Source organism: Geospiza fortis, unplaced genomic scaffold, assembly GCF_000277835.1.
Source record: "Geospiza fortis unplaced genomic scaffold, GeoFor_1.0 scaffold286, whole genome shotgun sequence".
In the NCBI taxonomy this organism is placed as follows: Eukaryota; Metazoa; Chordata; class Aves; order Passeriformes; family Thraupidae; genus Geospiza; species Geospiza fortis.
This window is the reverse complement of record NW_005054444.1, coordinates 917,822-939,835: the sequence shown is the minus strand read 5'-3', so window position 1 is coordinate 939,835 and position 22,014 is coordinate 917,822. Positions and strand designations below refer to the sequence as shown.

The window sequence follows — 22,014 nt, the reverse complement described above, 5'->3', positions numbered from 1 at the left end:
GGCAGGGATGAAAGGCTTCTGGGCATCGCCCTTCCCTCGTTGCCGCTGCCGGAGGCGGTAGCAGTCCCTCTGTCCCTGGGCTTTGCCATCCCCACCCACCAGGTGCCTCCAGAGTGACTTGTGTTGCAGGAGCGAGGCGTCTCGACCGCTTCACAAAAATGCTTTGTGGCTTCGATGCTTCTGATTTTGTCCCCATTTTGTGTTTCTCTCCATGTTTTGTTGTTATACTTTGGAATAAAGGTGCCTCCCCCCAACTCCTGCAGATTTTGCCACTGTAGAGGAATTCCAGGTCCAGCACACAAGGTCAGTGTGCTTGAGCATCTTGGATGTCATTAATAAAGCTATAAACGTGAGATGTGAGACTGGCTTGTTCAAAGGACATCTGTCTCCTTATGATGTGTTCCCAGAGCACATCCACTTTCCAGGAGTCTGTTACTGGAAGGGACAGATGTTCTTTGCCAGAGTTCTGAGGCTTTTGCAACCTCTAGTTAAGAAAGAAATGCTGCAGTTAGTGAATTTACCAACATGCTGGAAAAGGTACCTGTGTGAGGGAAATTTGGGAGGTTTCCCCTTTGGTATGCTGCTTCAGTAGTGAAGAGCTAGGGAGGAAGTGCTGCTGGCTCCTGGAAAACTGATCAGTTTAGTCCTGCTGTGACTCCATAATGAACAGTATGGCACAGCTGCATTAGTCAGATTTATTTATTCACACTTACACAATAACTGAGAGTTGCCCTCACACCTTCTACAGTGTGATCCCTCCCACTCTACTTCCTGTCTTGCTGATATTAGAAGAAAAAAAAGGTAAGCCACATTAAAACAGAGCTCTTAATTCTTTCCCACCAGCTTTCACTTCTCCAGTTCTTCACAAAAAGTGCTGTCTTTGTAGTCACTCTGGGCCAGCAGGCCGCCTAGGCACTTAAAAAGTGACAAAACTGGCAGGAGCTGGGAGAGACACATTTATTGCAAAGTATAAGAGAACATGGACATACTGGAGAGAATCTACCAAAAAAACACAAAGTGGGGACAAAATCAGATCTGCACACTTAAGCTGTGTCTGAATCCCGTTAGTTACTTTTCAGCTATACAGACTGTATTCCCAGCTAAACTCCCTTGTGAGTATAGCAAATTCTCTCTCTCCAAGCTTGAGAGCTCTCTTTAGACTTCTCTATTATTGATTTGAAACATTTAGGAGAGACTTTCTGCCTCTTGTCTTGCTCTGCTGTCTTATGCCTTCCCCATCCTTTCAAGCACACATTCCCTATCCTGCTGTCCACAGGCCCTACCTAAGATTGGAAGGAATCTTGTGGGTGCAATATGCCACCCTTACAGGCAAGTGAAGAAATTTGCAGAAATATCCAATCCCTTCCCCAACATGTGCATTGTAACAAATTGGCCGCTCTGTGTCAGGTAAGCATCCTCCTGTGCAATCATTTCTTGAATTTAGAACATGTCACCAGAAGGGGGAACAATCATCCCTGTTGGAGGTAGCAGTAATCCCAACTCCTTTGTTGAGCATGCCCAATTAATTATTGAAGATTAACTGTAGGATACTGTGCTGAAGAAGGACAGCCTGAGCCTGACCAATATGCCCATTCTAAGCACGAAAGAGAAGGGATCAGAATGTGGATTAAAACAAAAACCAGCCAACTATGCAGCTAAGAGATTTCTCAGGGTGCTGGAAACATCTGTACTCCCTACCACAGAGTCACAGAATCTTTTAGGTTGGGAAAGACCCTGGAGATTATTGAGTTCAACCATTAACCTTATCCTGGCAACCCAGCACTAAGCCATGTCCCTAAGCTCCACATCTTCATATTTTAAAACACTTTCAGGAATGGTGACTCAACCCCTTCCCTGTGCAGCCTGTCCCAGTGCTTGATATCCTCTTTGGTGAAGAAAATTTTGCCAATATCCAAATCTAAACCTCCCCTGGCACAACTTGAACTCTTCTCATCAATGGTCAATGCTTCAAAAGAAAAGTAGCCTTTCCTGTTGTTGCTGACCACAGAATCACTGAATGGTTGAGTTGGGAAGGGACCTTTCAAGGTCATCTGGTCCCACTCCCTGCTCAAGCCAGGCCACCTACAACCAGGTCCACCTACAGCCAGGACTGTGTCCAGGCCACTCTCCATTGAGGGACGCAACCTCTCTGGCCAACCTATGTAAGTTTTCAGCCACTCTCAGAGTAAAAAAGTGTCTCCTGATGTTCAGAGGCAACGTCTTCTGTCTTTCAGTTTGTGCTCATGGCCTCTTGTCCTGTCACTGGGCACCACTGAAGAGTTTCACTCTTGTACCCTCCCTCCTCCCTTCAGGTATTTATATACATTAATTGGATTCTAACCAAGAAGTCTTTTCTTCAGGCCAAACAGTACCAGAGCTCTCAGTCTTTCCTCCCAGGACAGAAGGAGTCTGGTCCCTTTATCCTCTTTGTGCCCCTTTGGTAGATTCTCCTGAGTATGTCCCTGTCTCCCTTGTACTGATGCTGTTGAGATGTTGTCTTGGAGGGACTTGAGGAATGCCAGCTCTCAGAGCCTGCCTTGTATCTCAAGCACAGTCACACCAGTATTGAGTATAGACAGAGTTCCCAGTTTCAAGTGGAACTGTCCAAAGCTCACAAGGCTTCCTTTTCAAACCTGTGGTGTCCATCTCTACATCCTGTCTGACAGCAGTTGGGCTGCCAGTTTGCCATAGCCATTGCTTATCCCACTTTTCACCTCGTACTCTCACTATTCACCTTTTTTGCCTTGTGCTGTCTCCATCCCGCTGCCTCTGCCCTGAAGGGAGCTCCTCAGAGCAGCACGAATCTTCCCAATTCCTGCATTGGGGGTAACCACACCCTCTTGCATTGGCAACAATTAGAGTACCTCTGAACTTAGTGATTAATCACCTTCTCCATTAGCAGCTGTTCTTGAGACATCCTCCATCAGGTTAGAAAATGAAAGCTGCTGCAGTTCCACTGCTCTCCATTCTGTTGTAAATTTGGTTATCTTAGCAGCTGGAGATAGAGGTAGCAGCTTCATATTTCTTGTCTTCTGAATATAGCCTCAGGCTTCCTGTTTCACAGCCCTGTTGTTCAACAGCCTGATCGAAACATCCTTTTGTGCACACTCCCTGCTTTGGCATGGAGGCGAGCAGATCAGAAATTTCTGCAGCTGATGAGAGCGAGGAAGTAACATATACTTCTGTCAGATTCTCTCAGACTCCTCCTCCAAGGCCCAAAGCTCCACAGGAGAAAAGAGGTGAGGAAAGATGGATCAGGTAGGACAACAAAAAATTTTACTTTGAGTTAAAGCAAGATTTAACGGAAGCACTCTGAACTGGCAAGTGATTCTGAGTGCCAGCTTAGAGAGCTGTTGCTTTGGTTCTAAAATTACTGTGGATATAATATTTTGATGTGATTAAAGCTGACAAGTTAGAGACCCAGCATTTTTCCCCTCCCTCTTATCGACCTCCTTCAGTGTCTACTCCTGGGCATTCAACCCAGGCATCCTTTTCTTCAAAACTGGTTTAAAGTTGTCTGCTTGTCAGCAGCAAGAGGTTGTGAGCAATAGTTCTTTGAAGGGAAGGCAAGATGCGAATACAGAAAAATTAGAGGCACATGCTAATCAGAGATCAGAGACAGAGAAAGCATATGAGATCATCCAGCCTCTCTCCTGTGGGGCTGTGCAAGATTCTTTTGTGATTTTTTCCTGTTTTTTGTGTTCTAGTGTTACATACCTCCCAGTGAGCAAATTTTCAGCTTTTGCTGTGAAACAGTTCTTCAGAGCACTTTACTATCAGGAAGATTTTCTTAGTACTTTCCTTAAAATTTTACTTTCCTTATTTCCTCTCCATTACCCCTGATTAGACCTGCAGATGTCACACTGAACAATTCCTCTGGCAGCTTAGTGTAGAAATACCACCTTCAAAGAGTCAAACTTTGCATTGATGATCCTTCTTTGTAAGCATTTCCTTCATGCAATAAAGGTGACGGTGTTGGAACTAGATGAGCTTTAGGGTCCTTTCCAGCTCAGATAATTCTATGATTCTATGAAGTGCCAGTGAGCTTTTGATGAGTTCTGTTGCGTTGGCTGCAGCGCTAATGGTTGACTTTAAATTTTCAGAGGTGTTACAGCAAAGGGGATTCTCAATGTGGGATACAAGATTTCTATACCCTGATCAGAATAAATTTGTATACCTAAGGTGTTTACTGCTGCCTGGTCACTTGTTTCTCTATGGAAACAAAGCCAGCACAGAAACTCCCCAGGTCCTATCTGGTACTCACACTCCATCTGTTTGGAGGGCAGTCTTGCTTTTGCATATGTTTTCACCAGAAATTATGTTTTCTGTTGCATCAGAAAACACAGTAACATCCTTTCATTCCTGCCATTCCTGTTCACCCCCACCCTGTTGAAAGGGGATTAATCAATACCCTCTTTAGATGTTTGCATTTTTCTTTTTAATATCTCTCCACATTCTTTTATGGAGACTCATCTTTTTGAGCTATGGTCAGACAACCGAAAATAAGGAAGCTGCTACTTGAACACACTTCTTGTCCATATTATTTGATTATTTCTCAGCTTTCTTCAGCATGAAAGAGATCCCTAAGGAGCTCACTTTAAGTACCTTTCTTTTGAAGGTCTTTATGTTCAACTCTCTTCCTGCCTCCATCACTTCTGAGACGTGCTCTCAGGTATTTTTCCCTAGCTGACTTTGTAGGCACAGTATCACAGGTGTGTAGATCAGTCCTCTGGTCAAACCAACAAATTTTGGTGCTACTCCTCAAAAATGAAGAGTTTCCCTGGTTGTTTCTTCTGTTTGGCTTCCAGAGAGCCTTAGATATGCTGCACTACCAGGATGTCAGTACAGCAGTCACTTAAGACAGTGTTAGCCTGTGTAGTGTGCTTGTAGTAACAGCATTAACCAGGTCTGTGCCATAGCCAGGAACAGAGTCCTTGTATCTCAAATTCTCCTCCTTGGCTCTAGGTAGTCATGCTGCTCCCATACTGAGCTAGGCAGGAGCTGAGGGGAGCTATTTGGGACAGTGCTGTGATATTCTTCAGATTGTCCTAAAGAGTTGAATTGTAAAATGCTAACAGCTTTCAGTTTTTGAACTGAATCTGGACTCACAAACCTAAAAATATTGGGTCATGTTTCTTGCAAATGAATGGAGAATATCAGAGTCCTTTCTCCAGAGCACCAAGAGACTTGTTGGGGTGTTTTGTGAAGAGAAAGTGATAACATTGGATATTTACATTAAATGTCCACCAATCCACTTACCCTGTTCGACAGACTCTTCCACAGTTCATCAGACAACTACATAGAAATACTTCTGGATGCTCCATTCAGATTTTCCTCCTGTTTCAAACTCATCTTAGGTACTTCTCCCATCCACTCCTACAGGAACTTCACATGTAGTTCAGGGGCTGAGAATCAAACAGAAACCATTGAACCGGTTTTAGAAAGTGTGAACTGCAGGGGCTGCCACTTTGCCACTCCATACTGGTCCTTTTGCAGCTGGTTAAAATCCTGATTTGTTAAATACTTTATTCCACTTCTCTGGGTTGATCTCTGCAGTTTGAGTGCAGCTTAAATTCACCTCAAACACTTCCTGTTTTCCTACTTCACTTTGTTTTTTTTCCTTCCAAAATTATCTAATGCCATATTTTTTTCATTTTTATGAACTTTAGTGACTTGCCCACTGCTTTGCTTGTGGAGGTACCCTGGGATTTTGTTTTGATGACGAATCATTCCCTTCTTCTGCAGTTGGTTAGAAACAATAGAGAGTGAACTGTTCATTGCCAGGTGATGACATTTAAGGATTAACTGTTTCGAAGACTGCCATCCTGGTTGCCTTGTCTTGGCAGTTTTCCCTAAAATCTAAGAGTGATCAGAAGGATGCAGGAGACAGCTTCTTTGGAGAGGCAAGAGAGGACAGAAAAGAAAAGTACAGATGTGATCTCGGAACCAGTTATATTTCATCAGATGTTTATCCACTTTTGCCAAGTTTTCAGTTGTAATCTGCCGAGAAAAATCTCCACCCTACCCCTTAACCTTGGGCTGACTTAATTCTCTTGAGGCCTAATCTGATGACAAAACCCAAGCTGCCAGGGATACAAACAAGAGGAATAGAGAGCAGAGTCAAGTTTAAGTTCCAGACCAGTCCAAGTCCTTCAGTTCTCCCGCTGTTCCTTTGTGTGAAGCTGAGGAGTAGGTTGTAACTGAAAAGTCTTTCTGTATTTTGTCTCTGAAAATGTTGTGTAATAATGATTTTAAAAAATAAGAAATGATACTATTTTTAAACTATGTTTGGGACAGCTAGAAGATCCTACAAGCTTCAGGAAACGTGAGAAAACCTCTATCTTAGAAAAGATCTTTATACCAGAAGAATGATGCTTACAACAACGCTCCCTCATAATCTCCCTTGTTATCTTAGAAACTTCTAGGTAAAACCACAGGCCTAAGTGTGTCGCTATAGATGAGAAGCTGGCCTTAACAAGTGAGCCTGCAAACTGCTCAAGATCAAAATAAATTGATTTTTATTAATTTACTGATCTGGTCTATTTTCTGTATTTGGACAAAGCTTCCAATATGTAAAGAATGTGTTCTTGTTTTTAAGTGGAGTCCCTTCACCTTCTGTTTTAGCACTGTCCTTCTTTGTCTTTCTCACAATACTCTTCATATGTGATCTGCATTTGTTCTTAACCTCCCCCAAGAGATCAAATGTGTTTCTTTGCGTCTTGTGACATGACCAAGAGAGAAGCACCTCGAATTTCATGAGATCCATGGGGATTTTGTTGCTAGATTTGGGTAGAAGGCTGTGGAACATCACAAGATCAGGATGTGGTACATAAGTTAGCTGCACATTTACTGCTTCTTAGAAAGTGCTGTTGTCTATGCAGCTGCCATACTGAGATTAATAAGACAAGCCAACCAAACGCCCCTGGAGCTCATCTGTGCCAGTAAGTGTCATCGTCTCTTCTGTCTGGGAGAGAAGAGATTTTAGTGCTGAAATTTCAAATGTTTTATGAAAACTGAATGCTTCTTAGGTCAAACACAGCTCCAGAAGATGGCAGTGGAAAAGCATCATGTAGCCTGGAGGTGAACACGTTGTGCTGTACATAAGCAGACCTCTACAGGCCAGTCCTGAGCAGCCCTTTGAAAGCAAGCTGTGCTGAGCTACAGTGGAAGTTGCCCCAAGGACTCACCCTCTGCCACTGGCAGCCAGTGAACAGCAAACAGTGGTGGTGAAAGTGTGAAGGGGGAGATGTCCCAAGGTCTTCAAGGCTGGCTCACCCATCCTGCCACCCCACCACGGATGATGAAAATGTAGAACTGCCTTGGGAGTGTCCTGGGAAGATGTAACATGACCATGTGTCTAAGCCTGTGAGCAGGATGCTGAGATTAAGCCTGTTGTTATTGCTGGGAGAACTGGGGAAAGTCTTTGGATTTCTTTTTACATGTAAGCTGGAACATGGTGGCTGTAGCAATGCAGCTCTCTGGTTTCCACCCCAAGCTTCAATGCTGAGGCAGGAGTGGATTTGTTGGGAGGCTCCTGCCAGCACGAGGTGTCACATAGTGCCTAGGTGGCTCCAGCTGACTTGTGGTAGGTGCTTCCTCTGCTGAGGTCAGCCACCATAGAGGCTGGACCAGCAGGCTCTGTGGCCAGGCAGGGGCAGAGCTATGGCTGATGTAGAGAAAGGTACCCCCTGGGAAGTTCAGACAGGAACTGGTGGCCCCAAACCTAGCTGAAATGTGGCCTGGGCTGATGGGGAGGCCCCAGTTTGGCTGGGCAGGGACAGTGATGTCTACCATGCGCAGAGTGTATACAGACACGATGCTTTAAATAGTGCAGTTCCTTGTGGAAATGCCCAGGACACAAGCAAACTATGGAAAACCACAGTCAGTTTTCATGTGGCTTCTGTTCACTACGGTTTCTTTTCTCTTTTACAGCTCCCTGTCTGTGGTCAGCAGTTCTGAAGGGCTTGGCCATAGGCTTTGGCACACTGAGCATCTCCCTGGCAATTGCTTTGATTTGGAAGATGAGTGAGTGCACAAAGGGCTGCTGAGCACGAGCAACCAACAGCAAGAGAGCAGCAATACATCTAACCACAGAAACTCCATCGTTTGGAGTTAAAACCAGAAGCTCTTCTAGGTTTCTACCAGCCTTATGTGCCCACTGCCTATCCAGAATATTTTGAAGAATAGATTTCTCATGCAGACTCCAGGAAACCCATTTCAGATCCTGTGGCAAAGAACAGTTAAACAAATTGAAAAGTCTTTGTAGACTTGCCTGGTAAATGTAGTGGTAAACTGTAGAACAAATAGGTCTGTAATATATTTGCACGCATGTAGATGGTGCTAGACTATGTGGAGAAGCTTCCTGTTAGTTGCTTAAAATCCATCCACCCAAGGTGGGACATGATCACACCATACCCACAGAGTGTGATTTGTTTTCAGATAGCCAGTTGGGTATTATTTGGGATCTGAGAGGTTTAGTGGAAACCTGGGGGTGGGGTGAGTGTGTGCATGCTTGCCACCAGCATCAGAGAACATGGGGCTATTGTAAGATTTTGAAATTACACTATTATTTTCAGAATATTGTCCTGGTTTGAATTTTCTGCATTTCAACCATTCAAATAAGTTGTTTCTCAGTAGGTCCTTGCTGACAAGTGTTTCTGTTGGTTAATGGTAGAGAAGAGTATGAGTATTTTGACTTCTTTACAGGTGACTGCCACCCATACTGCCCTCAAGAGTGGGTGGCCTACAGAGGGAGCTGCTACTCCTTCTCCATGGAGAAGAAGGACTGGAATTCCAGCCAGGAATCCTGCAGAGCACAGGGAGCTCACCTCCTGGTGATCAGTGACACCTTGGAGATGGTAATGGTTTTCTTTGGCTTTGAGGATCTCCCATTTCCTTGCAGATACCCAAGTGACTGGCATACAAGCAGTGCTGTCACTTCAGCAATATTTTGGTTTTAAAGGAGAGGAGGTATTTATGACTGTGGTGTTACACATCACAAAGTTTGCAGGAAGCAGAGAACAAAGGGGAGAATGGAGAGATGAGGGTCACTGTCAGGTACTCAGAATACCCTATGAAGGATGGTAGGAGACAGCCTTCTCCACTGTTCCTCTCCACCTCCTCTCCTATTCCCAGTAAGACTGATATGAATGATTACAGTGGCACTGAGCAGTCATTGTATTTGTTGCCTACAAACTGATATGTCCCCCCTCTCGAGGAGTGTTTCCTTTGCAAAAGCAATTCTTCTCCTCCCTGTGAGCGCTCTAGCTCCTCCTGCTCAGTGACCCATGCCATTCCCTGGGTTCATACTTAGATATTTCTTTCTCAGTCTCTTTTCAATGCTTACTTCCTTTCTCTGCCAAAGTACCTCAGCTGTGCTGGTGAAATAAGGAACCATGTGTTCCACTGCAGGTGCTCTCTGGGGGCAGTGGCATGTATGGTCCCTAGAGAAAGGGGTAGTGCTGATTACTGGGGCGCTGAGGCACATCTGCTTAAGTAGAGCAGAAACCTTGATCCTGGTTTTGCTCAAGCCAGGGCTTATTAGCTCAGGTCCAATGAACGTGGACAGCTTCCAGGCCGTGGACAGAAGTTGCATTGTGTGATGTCCTCTGGAGGATTACAAAGGCAGGTCTCTGCTTGATTGGGAGTATGTACCAGGCTCTCAGATTTGCTTAGGCAAATCCTGTCTCTTTGAGAAATAGGCATCTTCCCCAGATTAACCATTTCTTCGGCATGAAGAAAGCCTTCCTGCTCCTGCTGCTTTCTTACCACCGTGTCAGCTACGAGAGTGTTATCCATTATCCCTGCTCAGGGACAGGGTTAGGGTTAGAGTTACGGTTTAGACTCACCCATGTAAACAAGACTTTTCTAGTTATCCATGCCTTGTACTGCAAAGACTGTGATTGCTTGACCTCCAAGTGCTAGGGAAACATAGTCATCTCCAAACCACCAGCAACACTCCAGTGATTCCTCAAGGTGCTCCTATTCCCGCAACTCTGCCAAGCCAGCTTTGTTAATGTTTCTCTCTGAAGATGCCTTCTCTGAAGCTTTGTTTATGGCAGCAGGAGATAAGGATGGAGCCCAGCCATACCTCTGAAAGGTTGCTGTTCTTTGGTTGCAAAGGTGGACAAGACAAACTTATCTTTCCTGGCTATGTCTTTTTTATGGAGAGGAGGGTTGGGGATGGGGAATTTACATCAGGGCTGAATTTCTCTTGCAGGCTTCACCTCTTAACAATAATTAGAGGTTAAATGTTAGCTAAAAGGAAATGAACATTGAAAAACATAGGAGGAAAATGTGTCTGAAATACAAAGAGCTTTCATACTAGGCTTGTTACACATATCTGTGAGTGTCTGCACTTCCTGCCCTACTCTGCCCTGATTTTACCTTTAATTGTTAATACTTCATATTAGCTTGCTAGTTAGCTGTATAGTAGGGTGTTAATATTAATATTAATAACATACCTTCCTACATAAAGCTCTGGGAACTCCAGGAGACTGGGGTGCAGTTCATAGAATCATATAATCACAGAATATGCAGAGTAGGAAGGCACCCGTCAGGATCATTGAATAGGACTCCTGGCCCTGTCATTAGAAGGTGTGGGGAAGCAGTATTGTCAATCACTTAAGGAACAGTGAGGTGAGGGGATGTATCCTGCTCTCTGTTCTCTTTACTTTTCCTTATCTCCATTTTCAAGCTGGCTTTCATTAGTCACTTTGTAATTCATCATCATTTTAGGATCTGTTCAAGATTATTCAAGTAGAATATTTCTGGATTGGACTGAGGAACAGTACGAGCTCTGGATGGATTTGGGAGGATGGCTCTGTATTAAGTGATGCCAGGTGAGTTTCATTCTGTTTTAAAAACAATAGTGCTTATTCACATTGCCTGCTGTTCCAGAACACCCAGGGTTCCTCCTCCAGATGTCAGGAGCTTTCTTCCTGGGAAGATTTTCTTCTTGCTGTCACCTGTACTGCACTAAGCTCAATAGTGTTTACTTTTCACTGCCCTGCACCTTGTAAAGGCATGTACTTGTGAAAAGCAGGTCAAGTATCAGTATCTCACTCTCTGCTTCCCTCCAGCTGCTCAGACCAAAGACTTTATTTACCTGCACCAGCACATAGATGTTTGGCCAGAAAGGCATATGGCTTAACTGGGTTTAGCCCCCTTGCACCCATTCTGTAGAATTCTGGTGTCATTGGGTGCAAGAATCCAGCCCTTTCCTGCTCTACTGGTGCCAACCTAAGTCAGAACCTTAATTTTATCTCAGTCTTTATTTGGACAAAAGTCAGTGTTTTCCATGAGGGAAAACATTTTTTTATCTGGTGACTTTGCCTGGCCCTTTCCTTTTTATGGCAGTTAAGGCAATGAGTTAGTTTCTAAAGCCTCTCCAGCAAGCAAAACTTGCCCAAGATCTCACTGTCAACAGGTCAGTACTCTGAGCACTTGGCTTAGTTCCCTGAATAAATCCAGCTTTCTGTTCCTACAAACTCCTTGAAGGCAGTGATCATTCCATGAGACTTTCACCACTGCCACTCACATGCTAATGGCTATCACTGCCACTGCAGGGAATTTTGTCTGAGTTTGGGTCTGATTTGGGTTCTGTGATGGCAAAATTACTTAGCTATGGCAGGTAGATAGGTTCTTTGATGTACATTTTATTTTCTAACAGCTGCCTTTTGGAGGTCAGGTTGTTTCTCTTCCTCTGGGCTACACCCTTCAAAATCAGATGTTTTTAATTTCTTGTCTCCAGGAGACAATCTCAGTATTTTCTTTCATTCTCACTACTGTTCCATGTCTCTTGCAGGGTCCAATCCAACAGCCCTGTGCAAAATTGTGCTGTCCTGATGAAAGATCAGTTTCATGCCTCCAGCTGTCAATTTCTGACTCAGTGGATCTGTGAGAAAACACTTCGATAAATCCCATGTGCTTTTTCATCTCACAATGACCCCATCAGTGGTATGAGGTGATCATTGTCCTGCAAACTGAAGCTTCATACAAGAGCAAGGACTTGCCTTTTCCATACCCTCACTAAAGTGTTTTACAAGGACAGGTTTGTTGTCCATAAGGGTGAGTTACTCTCAGAAATAGATTTATTCTCAGTCCACAAGTGTTGGATTACTGCTCTTTGTGACCAGATGAGACCTAGGACATATCCCCTGGCCTACTCATTCCCTTATTTATCCTATAAAGGCAAATAAAAGCTTTGTCACACAGGTGTCTTCAGACCTCTGAGGGGGACCTAGTCATTTTCCCTCACTTCTAAGTATCAGATTTCATTTCCATTCCCTGCAACTCCATTGTTTGATATCGGAAGGACCAGGAAAGGAGGCCTGCTGTTCATTGACGGAAACACATAAACATATTTCTCCTAGTGGCAGCTTCTCCTTTTGCATGCCAGTGGTATGAGTGGGAGAGAAGAGGGTGAAATGAACCTGCAGCTTCTGTAAATCCAGCAGTGAAAATAAATCTCTGACTGCACTGAACCAAAAGTGTGTACCTGTGCCACTTCTTCTCTCTGTTGGAAGGAATTAGGCAGGTTTAACCAAGCTAGTCAAGAAACTGGACTTGTGGAGTCAAAGGAATACAGCTAATTCTGTGTAATTATTTAATCCACCAAGGACCTGTTTTCCTCCACCTCTGCATTTTCATACTGCAGATAGAGGAAGCAGTGGGCAAGCCCTTAATGCAATGACCTTTCAGTTCAAATAGAGCAGAGACCGGCTCTGAGTTTGAATGCCATAAAATCACAGTGAATATTTGGGAACACTGTCTTCAGTTCTGGGCTCCTCAGCACAAGACAGACATGGCCATACTGACTGTAAAGTCCAACATGGCCACAAATATGACAAAAGGACTGGAGCATCTCCCCTCTGTGGAGAGGCTGAGACAGCTGGGATGGTTTATTCTAAAGCAGAGAAGGCTGAGGAGAGATCTTTTTTCTACAATCATAGAAGCACAATAACCAGCTTCAACATTTCAATTCATATTACCTATATTTCCTTCATATTTTTATTATATTTGCAGGAAATCCTTGCCAGTGGCATTATCTTCCACCTGCTTAACAGGATGTTACACATGAAGGTATCAAGGTGGATAAAGACAAAATTATGGATCTCAGCACACTTAGCTAAGTGGGTGTCCACTGAGCCTCATATAGTGTTCACTGAGATGAGGGTCTCAGGTGAGAATGTGTTACAGCAAGGAGGAGTCTGCTTTTTCATAACCATGACTGCAACAGCCAGACCTGGGGGAACTGCAGTGTAGTAGGAAGTCAAAACTTCAGAATTTTCATCTTGGGTTGTCTGAGTTACTTTGGGTGAGTCATTTTATCTGTGCCAGAGTCCATTCAAATACCAAAAGATAGTTGTTTCTGACTTCTAGAAAGTTGCCAGACACTATGAAATAATGCTGAACACTTTGCTTGCTTTGTTGAAATGGTGGTGGTCTGTAGAAGGGCACCTATCAGTTACCTTACCAGAGAATAACACTGAAGAAACAGCTTCTCATATTACCATATGTAGGTGAGATGAGAATGTCTCTGAGCTTGCCTACTTTACCTTGCCTGAATGGATTGAAAACATTTCTCTTCAGTTTTTGGCTACAGAGCACATTTTTGACCAAGGTCCTAATGATCAGGAGCAGGCCTGGGAGCTGTGAGAGCTGTTTGGCTGCTTGACAAAAAGGGTAGATCTCTGTAGAGATCCCTCTGCCATGTGCAGTTTTGCATCTCGTCCTGTCGGATTGGTGTTCCATCAGTCCAGCTCCTGACCTTTACCGCTGTAAATTGTCATCTTCAAAAAGGCTTTGACCAGCCCATGTGTATAAATCTTCTCCTCTGTGGGTGAGGCAGACTTTCCTGGGTTATGTTTCTTTTGGGCAACCAAAGCCATCTTTAGGTATCAGATGCTGAAGGAAGAGCACAAATCTGGACTGTCTTTTGTGCAGTCCCCAGGGAAATTGCACATGCACTACTATCCTCTTTTTTCCTATGCAGGTCACTGCAGGGCAGAATGAGGTCGGTAATGAAGGTTTGTAATTGCACTGCATTTGTATTTCTTAACTCCAGAGTTACTCAGCTTACAAAAGTTTTGATGATTATACTAGGAGAAGGGTAGGACAGACAGAAAATAATTTTATCCTGCACACTTTTTAATCTGAAAATTATGCTTTACATCCTCTAACATAGATCTCCATTCTTTGGAGTTTGCATTAGAACTATAAATAAGACAGATGTTCTACTGCCACTTGCAAGGGTAATAATTACCAGAGCTATTGATCCTCCTGCTGCAGACCAAGTAAAGACAGTGGTCTAAAGACTCCATTTCCCTCTCTGGTACAATATTGCCCATCACAGTGCATTACATGAATATGCACTTAATTAAATCAGGATGACTCCTTTTGATCCAGATGTATCAATAACTTGACCCGGAACCAGAACCAGTAGAAGGAAAGTAAGACCCAGGCCACATATGTTCTGCTGTGTGAGGGTAGCTGCTGCTCTGGGCACTTGGTTAATGTGTTACATGCTGTTAATGGGTTGAACTTTTGGCAGCTTCCCATCATGTCACTGTCCCTGTTTCTGTCAGGGTGAAGGCCAGATAATTTTAGTCGATTTGGTTTTCCAGGCATTTTGTGGCCTCTTTTCCTGGCATTAGCTTTGATGGGACTGGGAACAGGGAGCAAAAGGGAACAGTGTGGGTGGAGAGGGAAGGTTTTTTCAATTTCCATTCCCTGTTTTCACAACCTGTTAATGGGAATTAGACACACCCAGACTTGTTTCCCAAATCCTAGCTCAATCTCTTGTTCCCAGTTTGAAAGAACTCAAATAGCTCCTGTTCTTCCAGCAACCCCCATGACCAGTGCCATGTCCAGCTCCATGCAAAGAGCCCTGCCAGAAATGGAAGCCTTCACCTCATGCTCTGCTGTTAGCCCTTCTTTCCTCAGCTACAGCCTTTCCTCTTCCATTGCTCTGTCCTGCCCCAGCAGAGACAGAGCTCTGGCCTGCCAGAAACCCTCCCCTCCCTCTCCCCCCCAGCCCTGGCCTTCTGCCCAGACTTGGAGCTGCTAGTCCCAGCTCCTCCTTGCTGCCTCTCCCTGTTTCCGGATGGGCCCTGGCCCCCAGCCCTTATCTCCTCCAGCCCCTGGGCTGTTTGCAGAGGAGGGTATAAAGGGGCTGACTGGGAGAGCAGAGGGGGAGTAAAAGCAGCACTGGACCACACTGAGTGCCTGCTTGACTCATCACGTCCTGCTGTGTACCATGGGGATGAACGGGCTGCTTATCAAACCAAGCATCTTCCTCCTCCTCTTCTTCCTTCCAGGAGACACCTCACCCATCACAGAGCCGTAAGCTATGCTGGGGGGTCTCTGGGCAGGCAGGAGACCTTGGCTGTATTCCTGTGTCTATTTCTCTGTCCCTTGTCTTCTATCTAACTTCTTTTATCCAGGAATAAAGACACCAGGGCTGGGTAAAGTGCCTTCTACAAACAGGAACTCTAGTGCTTGAGAGAGATGCAAAACAAGCTGTGAAACTGAGATATCAGTAAAACTTCAGGGGATTGACAGGATTTCAACAGAGTTTTATGCACAAAATTAGTTCTTTTGAAAGACAACTTTTCATAAATGTTTGTGCAATGAGGTCTTCTTAACAGACAAACTGTTTCGAAAGGACAATGAAAGGTTTAATTTTGGGTTGACTGTCCTACTCCCAGTTGAAATGCCCAGGAGCTGGGAGTGGCTTTTTAAAAATGATAATGAGAAGAAAAGGAACAAATAGCTCATCTGGCATGGCTGGAAATTGCTTTATTTTTTAATTCACATTTTTCAGCTCAGCCAGTGGAATGAAAATTCTCTTTTCACGCGGGGTAATGTGACACTGTAAGACCGTGACTGTTCAAGTTTGTGAGGGTATATTGTCCTGCCTCCCTTCTTCACTCCCTTTTGCCCTGTTGGTAGGTGAAGGGCATTTGTGTTGTGTGCATGGGTGTATGTGTATGGTAGGAGCAGCGCATGAAGGGTCCTGACATCCCAAAGACTTTCTCCTTTGGCTTTTTGGCAATGTCTCTTCCTGCCCTGCAAAGCACAGAGCACCTCACCCATCATAGAGCCCATCACAAGGGGTGCAGGGGAATTTCTGAGCAAGGCTGTGCTGTAGCACTTTCATCAAATGCAGGGGAAACAGACAGTGGGATCTGAGGGGCCAGAGCTTGATCCCTGCAGACCAGCTGTTGGACAAAAAGGTGCCAGAGCTTCTGCCACTGCTGAAGGGAATGCTTTGCCTTACTGCTGAGGTATTGAGGGCTCTTCTCCCACCTGCTCGCTGCTCTGAGTATGCCCACTGGAGGCCAGTCCTCATCCACCAAAATGGGAGCACGGTTAGCATTAGGGGGATCGGGCTTGATTCCCAGATGCGGTGCTGGGCACCGGGACACCACCAGCAAGTTGCCACCCTGGGAAGGAAGGAGGCTGCTCAGGGCTGAGCAGGGATCCCCTGTCGGGCTGAGACAGAGAGCCTTGCTTCCCTGAAAACCTGAAACTTGTTTGTGTTTTTGCTTAAGATCTGGCACCACGCTGTGGCGGTTTTGAATCTCTGCGAGGAGTGAGAGTAATGCTACAGACGCTTCGCAGTGTGTAGTCAATGGAATTTTTTTACTGGGTACTGGCATTTGTGTGGCTCCTGAATGCTTCTAACAGCGTCTAGCAAAAGTGACAATTGAGTTTCCCCCCGCCTTTATTCAGTATCCTAGGAAGAAGTGCTGCTGTTGTGTCAGAACCTAGAAAAACATATCCTTTCCAGATGTTTGTGTGTAGGAATTCCACTGGTATTTTACATTTGAGACCTCTCTGCTTTCCCCTGCTGCTACAGACATGCTGGAAATCCTGTTACACACTTAGAAAATGCACCCTTCTCCCTGCGCAGCCACAGCTGTAGTCATCAGATTGGTTTGTTTGTTCTTTCTACACAGCTCCTGTTACCTCTTCCTGCTACCTCCTCCTATCATTCTCCCTTATTCCTAGGCAGTACCTGGTGCTGGTGCCCTATCTGATCCACACGGATTCTCAAGAGAAAGTCTGCATTCAACTGACCCACCTGAACGAGTCTGTGACTCTGAGTGCCACAGTCGAGGAGCTATGGGGGAACAGGAGCTTGATTGATGACGTGGTGTCAGAGAAAGATGCGTTCACCTGCATCCCTTTCTCTGTGAGTATCTCATCCTTGTGGGATGATCCTTTGTGCCAGGCATAACATGTAAAGGCACTGAGAAGTAATGACCAGAGTAACACTATGTAGATATTCACTTGCCTCTTGATTAAAGGTGTGTTCATGTCTGTCCTCAACACCCTCTTACTGCTGAGATCGCCTTAATAAGCTAAATTACTGTGGGATGCTGAATCCTAGAAAGCCACCCCCTTTCTAGGACAGGGGAAGAAAGTGGGTTTAGTATATTGACACTCCTGATGGCTGTTTGGTGAAATGGCTTTCCACATCATCCTTCAACATCCTCAATTTGTCACTTCAGTGCCTTCAAATTGTGGTAGAGCTTTTGGACCTCAGATACTTTCCACCTGGTATATACTGAATTAATGTAAGAACACAAAACTGTGATTACCTGTATCTGAAAAAAAACCAGCAAAGCAGGAAATTAATAATTTAATGTAATTGAAAGCCCCAGGGCCTATAATGAGTTGTAGGCAACTAGGAAAACCTGATCATTTAGCTCAGAGCCTAGATTATGTCTTTGGCCTGAAGAGTGAGGAATTGGTCTTCAGGACACTGAAAAGGTTGGCATTTTTGTCTTGGTTTGTCAGACGTAGGCTGAAGACTGACTCAGTCACTTGTGAAAGAGAGGTATAGATGTCTTGGCATGTCTGGTTTGGAAAAGGAAATGTTCTGCGAGGACTAGGGACACAACCTGAAAGAGAAGACAGACTATTCCATTCTGTTTGTGAATGTCAAAAGGAAAAGGATGCAAAGGTTTGGTCAGGGCAGTAAGAATTTTTAAAAATTGGGTGCTAGAGCTAGGAGTTCTTTGCTGCTCAGTACTGGCACAATCACTGCACAGCAGGAGGAGTGGGTAGGAATATGGGACAAATAAAAATCAGACTCTTGTTCCTGATTATTGTTCCTCTCACCTCTCTGTTGGATCCATCAGGATTATATTAGACCTCTTATTTCATGAAGGCTAATTCAGTTCAGGAAGCCTTTAAAGGTGATCTGTTACACAGTTTCCTTCTTACTTTCCAGCTTCCAAGGCCAAGAGTCCCATTACCCTTCGTGTTTCTCACTGTGACAGTGAAGGGGGCCACGCTGCAGTTCAGCAGCCGCAAATTACTGGTGGTCCAGGACTCCGAGAGCTTGGTCTTCATCCAGACAGACAAACCCATCTACAAGCCCGGACAGACAGGTACCAGGAAAGGGGTGGAGATTTGAAACAAACATTTGAAACAAACTTTGTACTAAAACTGTTGGATCATACTGGCCAGATATCAGTTACTTTCACAGGGGGGTCAGAACTGCAACCTCTTGCCTGAGACTTATGTTTTTTATTGCTCCATAAAGGGAAAATTTGGGGAATCTTTAGGTGCATGCACATATCTGGGGTACCTGCACACTCTCCCTCTCCCACTGTGGGCTCTGTTGTTGTGGTCCATGCAGTTAGGAGGTCTGCATTAAAACCAGAGAAAGACTGGATATTTATCCTATAGAGAACAGTGCCAAAACTCAGACTTAGTCATGAAATAGCTTCCAAAGCAGCAGCTGATTTTGCTCAATGAAGACAGAAAGAATTATGTAAGCTATTTATTTCTTCTGGGCCAGTGATCGCCTAAATTTGGCCTGGATAAAAACAAATGTCCTAAAAGAGGTACTGAATTCTCTCTCCATCCAGAGCCAACACAAAGTTGCAGCCAAGTGCTGAAGTAATTTACTTGCATTCATCCTTCCTAGGAAGTCAGTCTACTTATAATAAAATTAGAAGATCCATGTGAATTCTGGCATAGAAATGCCTCACTGCAAAGTAGACAAAGACAACTTCAATTTAACTTTGGTCCTGATCAATGAGATTCTGATGCCCATGATCAGTAAGATGTTCACACTGCTATGGATTTGCTCTTAACATCCTCTTATTCATGTACCCACAGTAGATGGGCAACCTTGTAGCATGACCTAGCATTCTAGTAAATGGAATTTCCTTAGAAGAGAACAACCCTGTTGTCTGTTACACCATTTGTTTTTGCAACTGATTTTTCTGGTTACTGATTGCACTGTGGAACCTCATGTCTTTCTCCATCAGTCCTGTTCAGAATTGTTTCTCTGGATGAAGAGTTCCGACCTGTGAATGAAATGGTAAGCATGATACTTGTTTTTCAGCTTATTTGGCCTTCAGTCAAATGTGGGTAAAGGGAGGAAAAATAGTCTCTGTTGGGGAGAGATCTCAGTATACTGAGATAGCTGTGAAGATTCTGGATCACCTCAAATCTTTTTAACAGGATCTGTTGTCAAATTTCTGCACAAAGCTGCCTTCTGCATTCCTGGAAAAGTTTGACAAACTGCAAATGGACAGTGCTGGTATAAACAGTTAGCAATCTGCCATTGCCACAGTGTGCACCTGTTCTTATTAGAACTGCAGATCATCCAGATTTTGTAATTAGTAATTTTGACTGTCTTTTGTGCCTGAGACCAAGGATTGTCCCTGTCTTCTCACACCCAAAATGCTCTGATGATCCATACCAGCAACTTTTTTCCTTACCCCACTGGATGATTAGCTTTTACCCTGAAATGTGGTCATAGCCAATGTAATTTGACTGTGTTCCTTGCACTCTGTCTAAACATGCTGCTTCCTTTCTTCTTTTTTTTAGATTCCACTGGTGTATATTGAGGTATGTAAAAACATTTAATTCACATTCACATCTATTGCACCTCAACCCGGGCAGAGTAAACAGTTGCCTCAACATGATTCTTGTTTATTTTTTGTGTTAAGCTGGTCCCTTATGTTAATTCAACTATACAGAATTTTAACTCATATGGTGGCTACCAGGTACCTGGGCCCAGGTTACAGCTCCCCTGCCATCCTGCTGTGTACTTTCCCCAGAACTCTGCTAGTGCCCCTCACTCCTGGCCTGCAGCCTCCTGAAACACAGGGGCTGTTCCTCCCTTCACTGCTTTGCTAGACCTCATTGCAGACTCCCATTGTTCTCACAATCTCTTTGTGATCACATTACCTGTAGGACCCGAAGAAAAATCGTCTGTACCAGTGGACAAATGCAGAGTTAGAGATGGGATTTATACAGCTGTTCTTCAACCTTACCTCTGAACCTATTCAAGGCACCTACACCGTGGTGGCACAGAAGGCCTCTGGGAAAAAAGTTCAGCATTCTTTCTCTGTGGAGGAGTATGGTAACTGTCACTGCACTTTCAAGTTCCTAACAGCTAGTCCCATGGGACATGAAATCTTAATTGAACAGTGCAGGAGATCTGACCAGGATGCCCAGCATCACTGTTTCTGTGTTCTTTTCCTTCCAAGAATCTTCTCTTTAGGAGGAGAAGACTGAAGCACTTGAGTGACTTATCTCCCTCCACTCCTCCCTAAGCCCCAGACCATGGAGTGCAGCTCTTCAGAAAGCCCGCCTCAGCAAGGCTCCTATCAGGAGAAGCAAAATGCTTGGATCAGTCTGTGCTGACAGCCACAAGCCTTACTTCCTTTCTGAGGTGTTTTTAGGCCATAGCCTCAGGTCCAGTTGGCTGCATACCTGTCAAATGTCACACCATAAGTCTGGGTCTAGGCTGTAAATTAAGATCTTGCCTTTTCTGCCCCACAAGCTAAGCCTGTAACTTGTGTGATGCTGTAGTGCCTTAACCTCCCTTTGGTGCTCTCATCTCTATGGCACTTCCATCTGCTTGGCTACAAAAATGGTATCCCAGTACACACCAGCACGTGATAACAACCAGCATATCTTCCCACCCCAGTGAGCCAGCTGCAGCCTTTCTTACATTGTCTGACATGGCCTGGCTCATGCAGCAAAGAGGTGTCCTCGTAGATGAGTCTCGAAGTGCTTTGACCTCTTCCACTTGCAGAATGTGCTCTGTCCTGTGCCCTGAATCCCCTCCTAGTTCTCCCAAGATGGTCTCCACTTCCCCTCCTGCAACTGGGTGTAGATGGGATGTCACCCTGTGATGCATCACTGGAGAAGCCAGGGTGTCTTCCTGTACTGAACATTGATAAGATCTACATGCTCTGAAAATGCAGAGACTAGGCTGCAGTCTGTATATTTGTGGGAAGCCTCTACTGATTTTTCTCTCTGTTTTACTGTATCCTGCTGCTGTGGGACTGATAACCCATGTGTTACCTATGAAGCTGCTGTATTTTAATAGCTGGTATAATAATCTTGTCTTCTTACCTGGCACCATGCTTGGCTGAGGGGTTTTCAATGACTTCAGTGGGATGTACAGGTGACAGAAGCCTCTAAAAGCTGACCCTTTAGATGTAAAAGGTTTTTAGGTGATTAGTCAGAACAGCCTCTGAGCACCTTTGTGTGTCATTCTGATGTTATTCCCTACCACATAGACTGTTTTCTTTTGGTTCTGCTGCAGTGCTGCCAAAATTTGAAGTGACAGTGAAAATGCCCAAGGTGATCAGCATTCTTGATGAGGAGCTGAAGGTGACAGTTTGTGGACTGTGAGTGTCATTCTTTCAAGTTCTGCTTGGTTTCAGTGTTTTCTTGAGTTGCTGATGAAAGTTCAGTTGGGAGGCTGAAAGATGAGACTTTATTACATTTCTCAATCCTTTTGAGATCCCAGGATCAAGTAGACTGTATCTACTGTTAGACAAAAGACAACAGTTACTGTTTGATGCACCTTGTGTGTAATATATAGAAATGTATTTTTGATCTTTTCTTTTGTGAGAGTGTTTCTTGCATATTTTTTGAGTCATTGAGGATTTCACACCAGTCACAGTATTAGGGATGAGGGCTTTAGTTCAGTTTACTCAGGAATGATGTTTTAGCTGTATCTTCTGC

General features: G+C 44.4%; 2 protein-coding genes across 2 annotated transcripts in view; both read left to right on the top strand.

Annotated features, from left to right (window-relative positions):
- Positions 1–39: 39 nt before the first annotated feature.
- KLRG1 (killer cell lectin like receptor G1) lies at positions 40–12,475 on the top strand. The gene is made up of 5 exons (XM_031062312.1): positions 40–303; positions 7,933–8,025; positions 8,707–8,858; positions 10,738–10,841; positions 11,807–12,475. Exons 2-5 carry the CDS (start codon positions 8,022–8,024, stop codon positions 11,916–11,918), a joined length of 372 nt encoding a protein of 123 aa, XP_030918172.1. The 5' UTR covers positions 40–303; positions 7,933–8,021; the 3' UTR covers positions 11,919–12,475.
- A 2,566-nt stretch (positions 12,476–15,041) lies between these two features.
- Positions 15,042–22,014, top strand: part of LOC102035141 (alpha-2-macroglobulin-like) — a 29,584-nt gene continuing 22,611 nt past the window's right edge. The window contains exons 1-7 of the mRNA XM_031062290.1: positions 15,042–15,345; positions 17,017–17,200; positions 18,245–18,404; positions 19,293–19,345; positions 19,858–19,878; positions 20,227–20,395; positions 21,590–21,674. Coding sequence (XP_030918150.1) covers positions 15,260–15,345; positions 17,017–17,200; positions 18,245–18,404; positions 19,293–19,345; positions 19,858–19,878; positions 20,227–20,395; positions 21,590–21,674 — 758 coding nt within the window. The 5' untranslated portion in view covers positions 15,042–15,259. The remainder of the gene's footprint in view (positions 15,346–17,016; positions 17,201–18,244; positions 18,405–19,292; positions 19,346–19,857; positions 19,879–20,226; positions 20,396–21,589; positions 21,675–22,014) is intronic.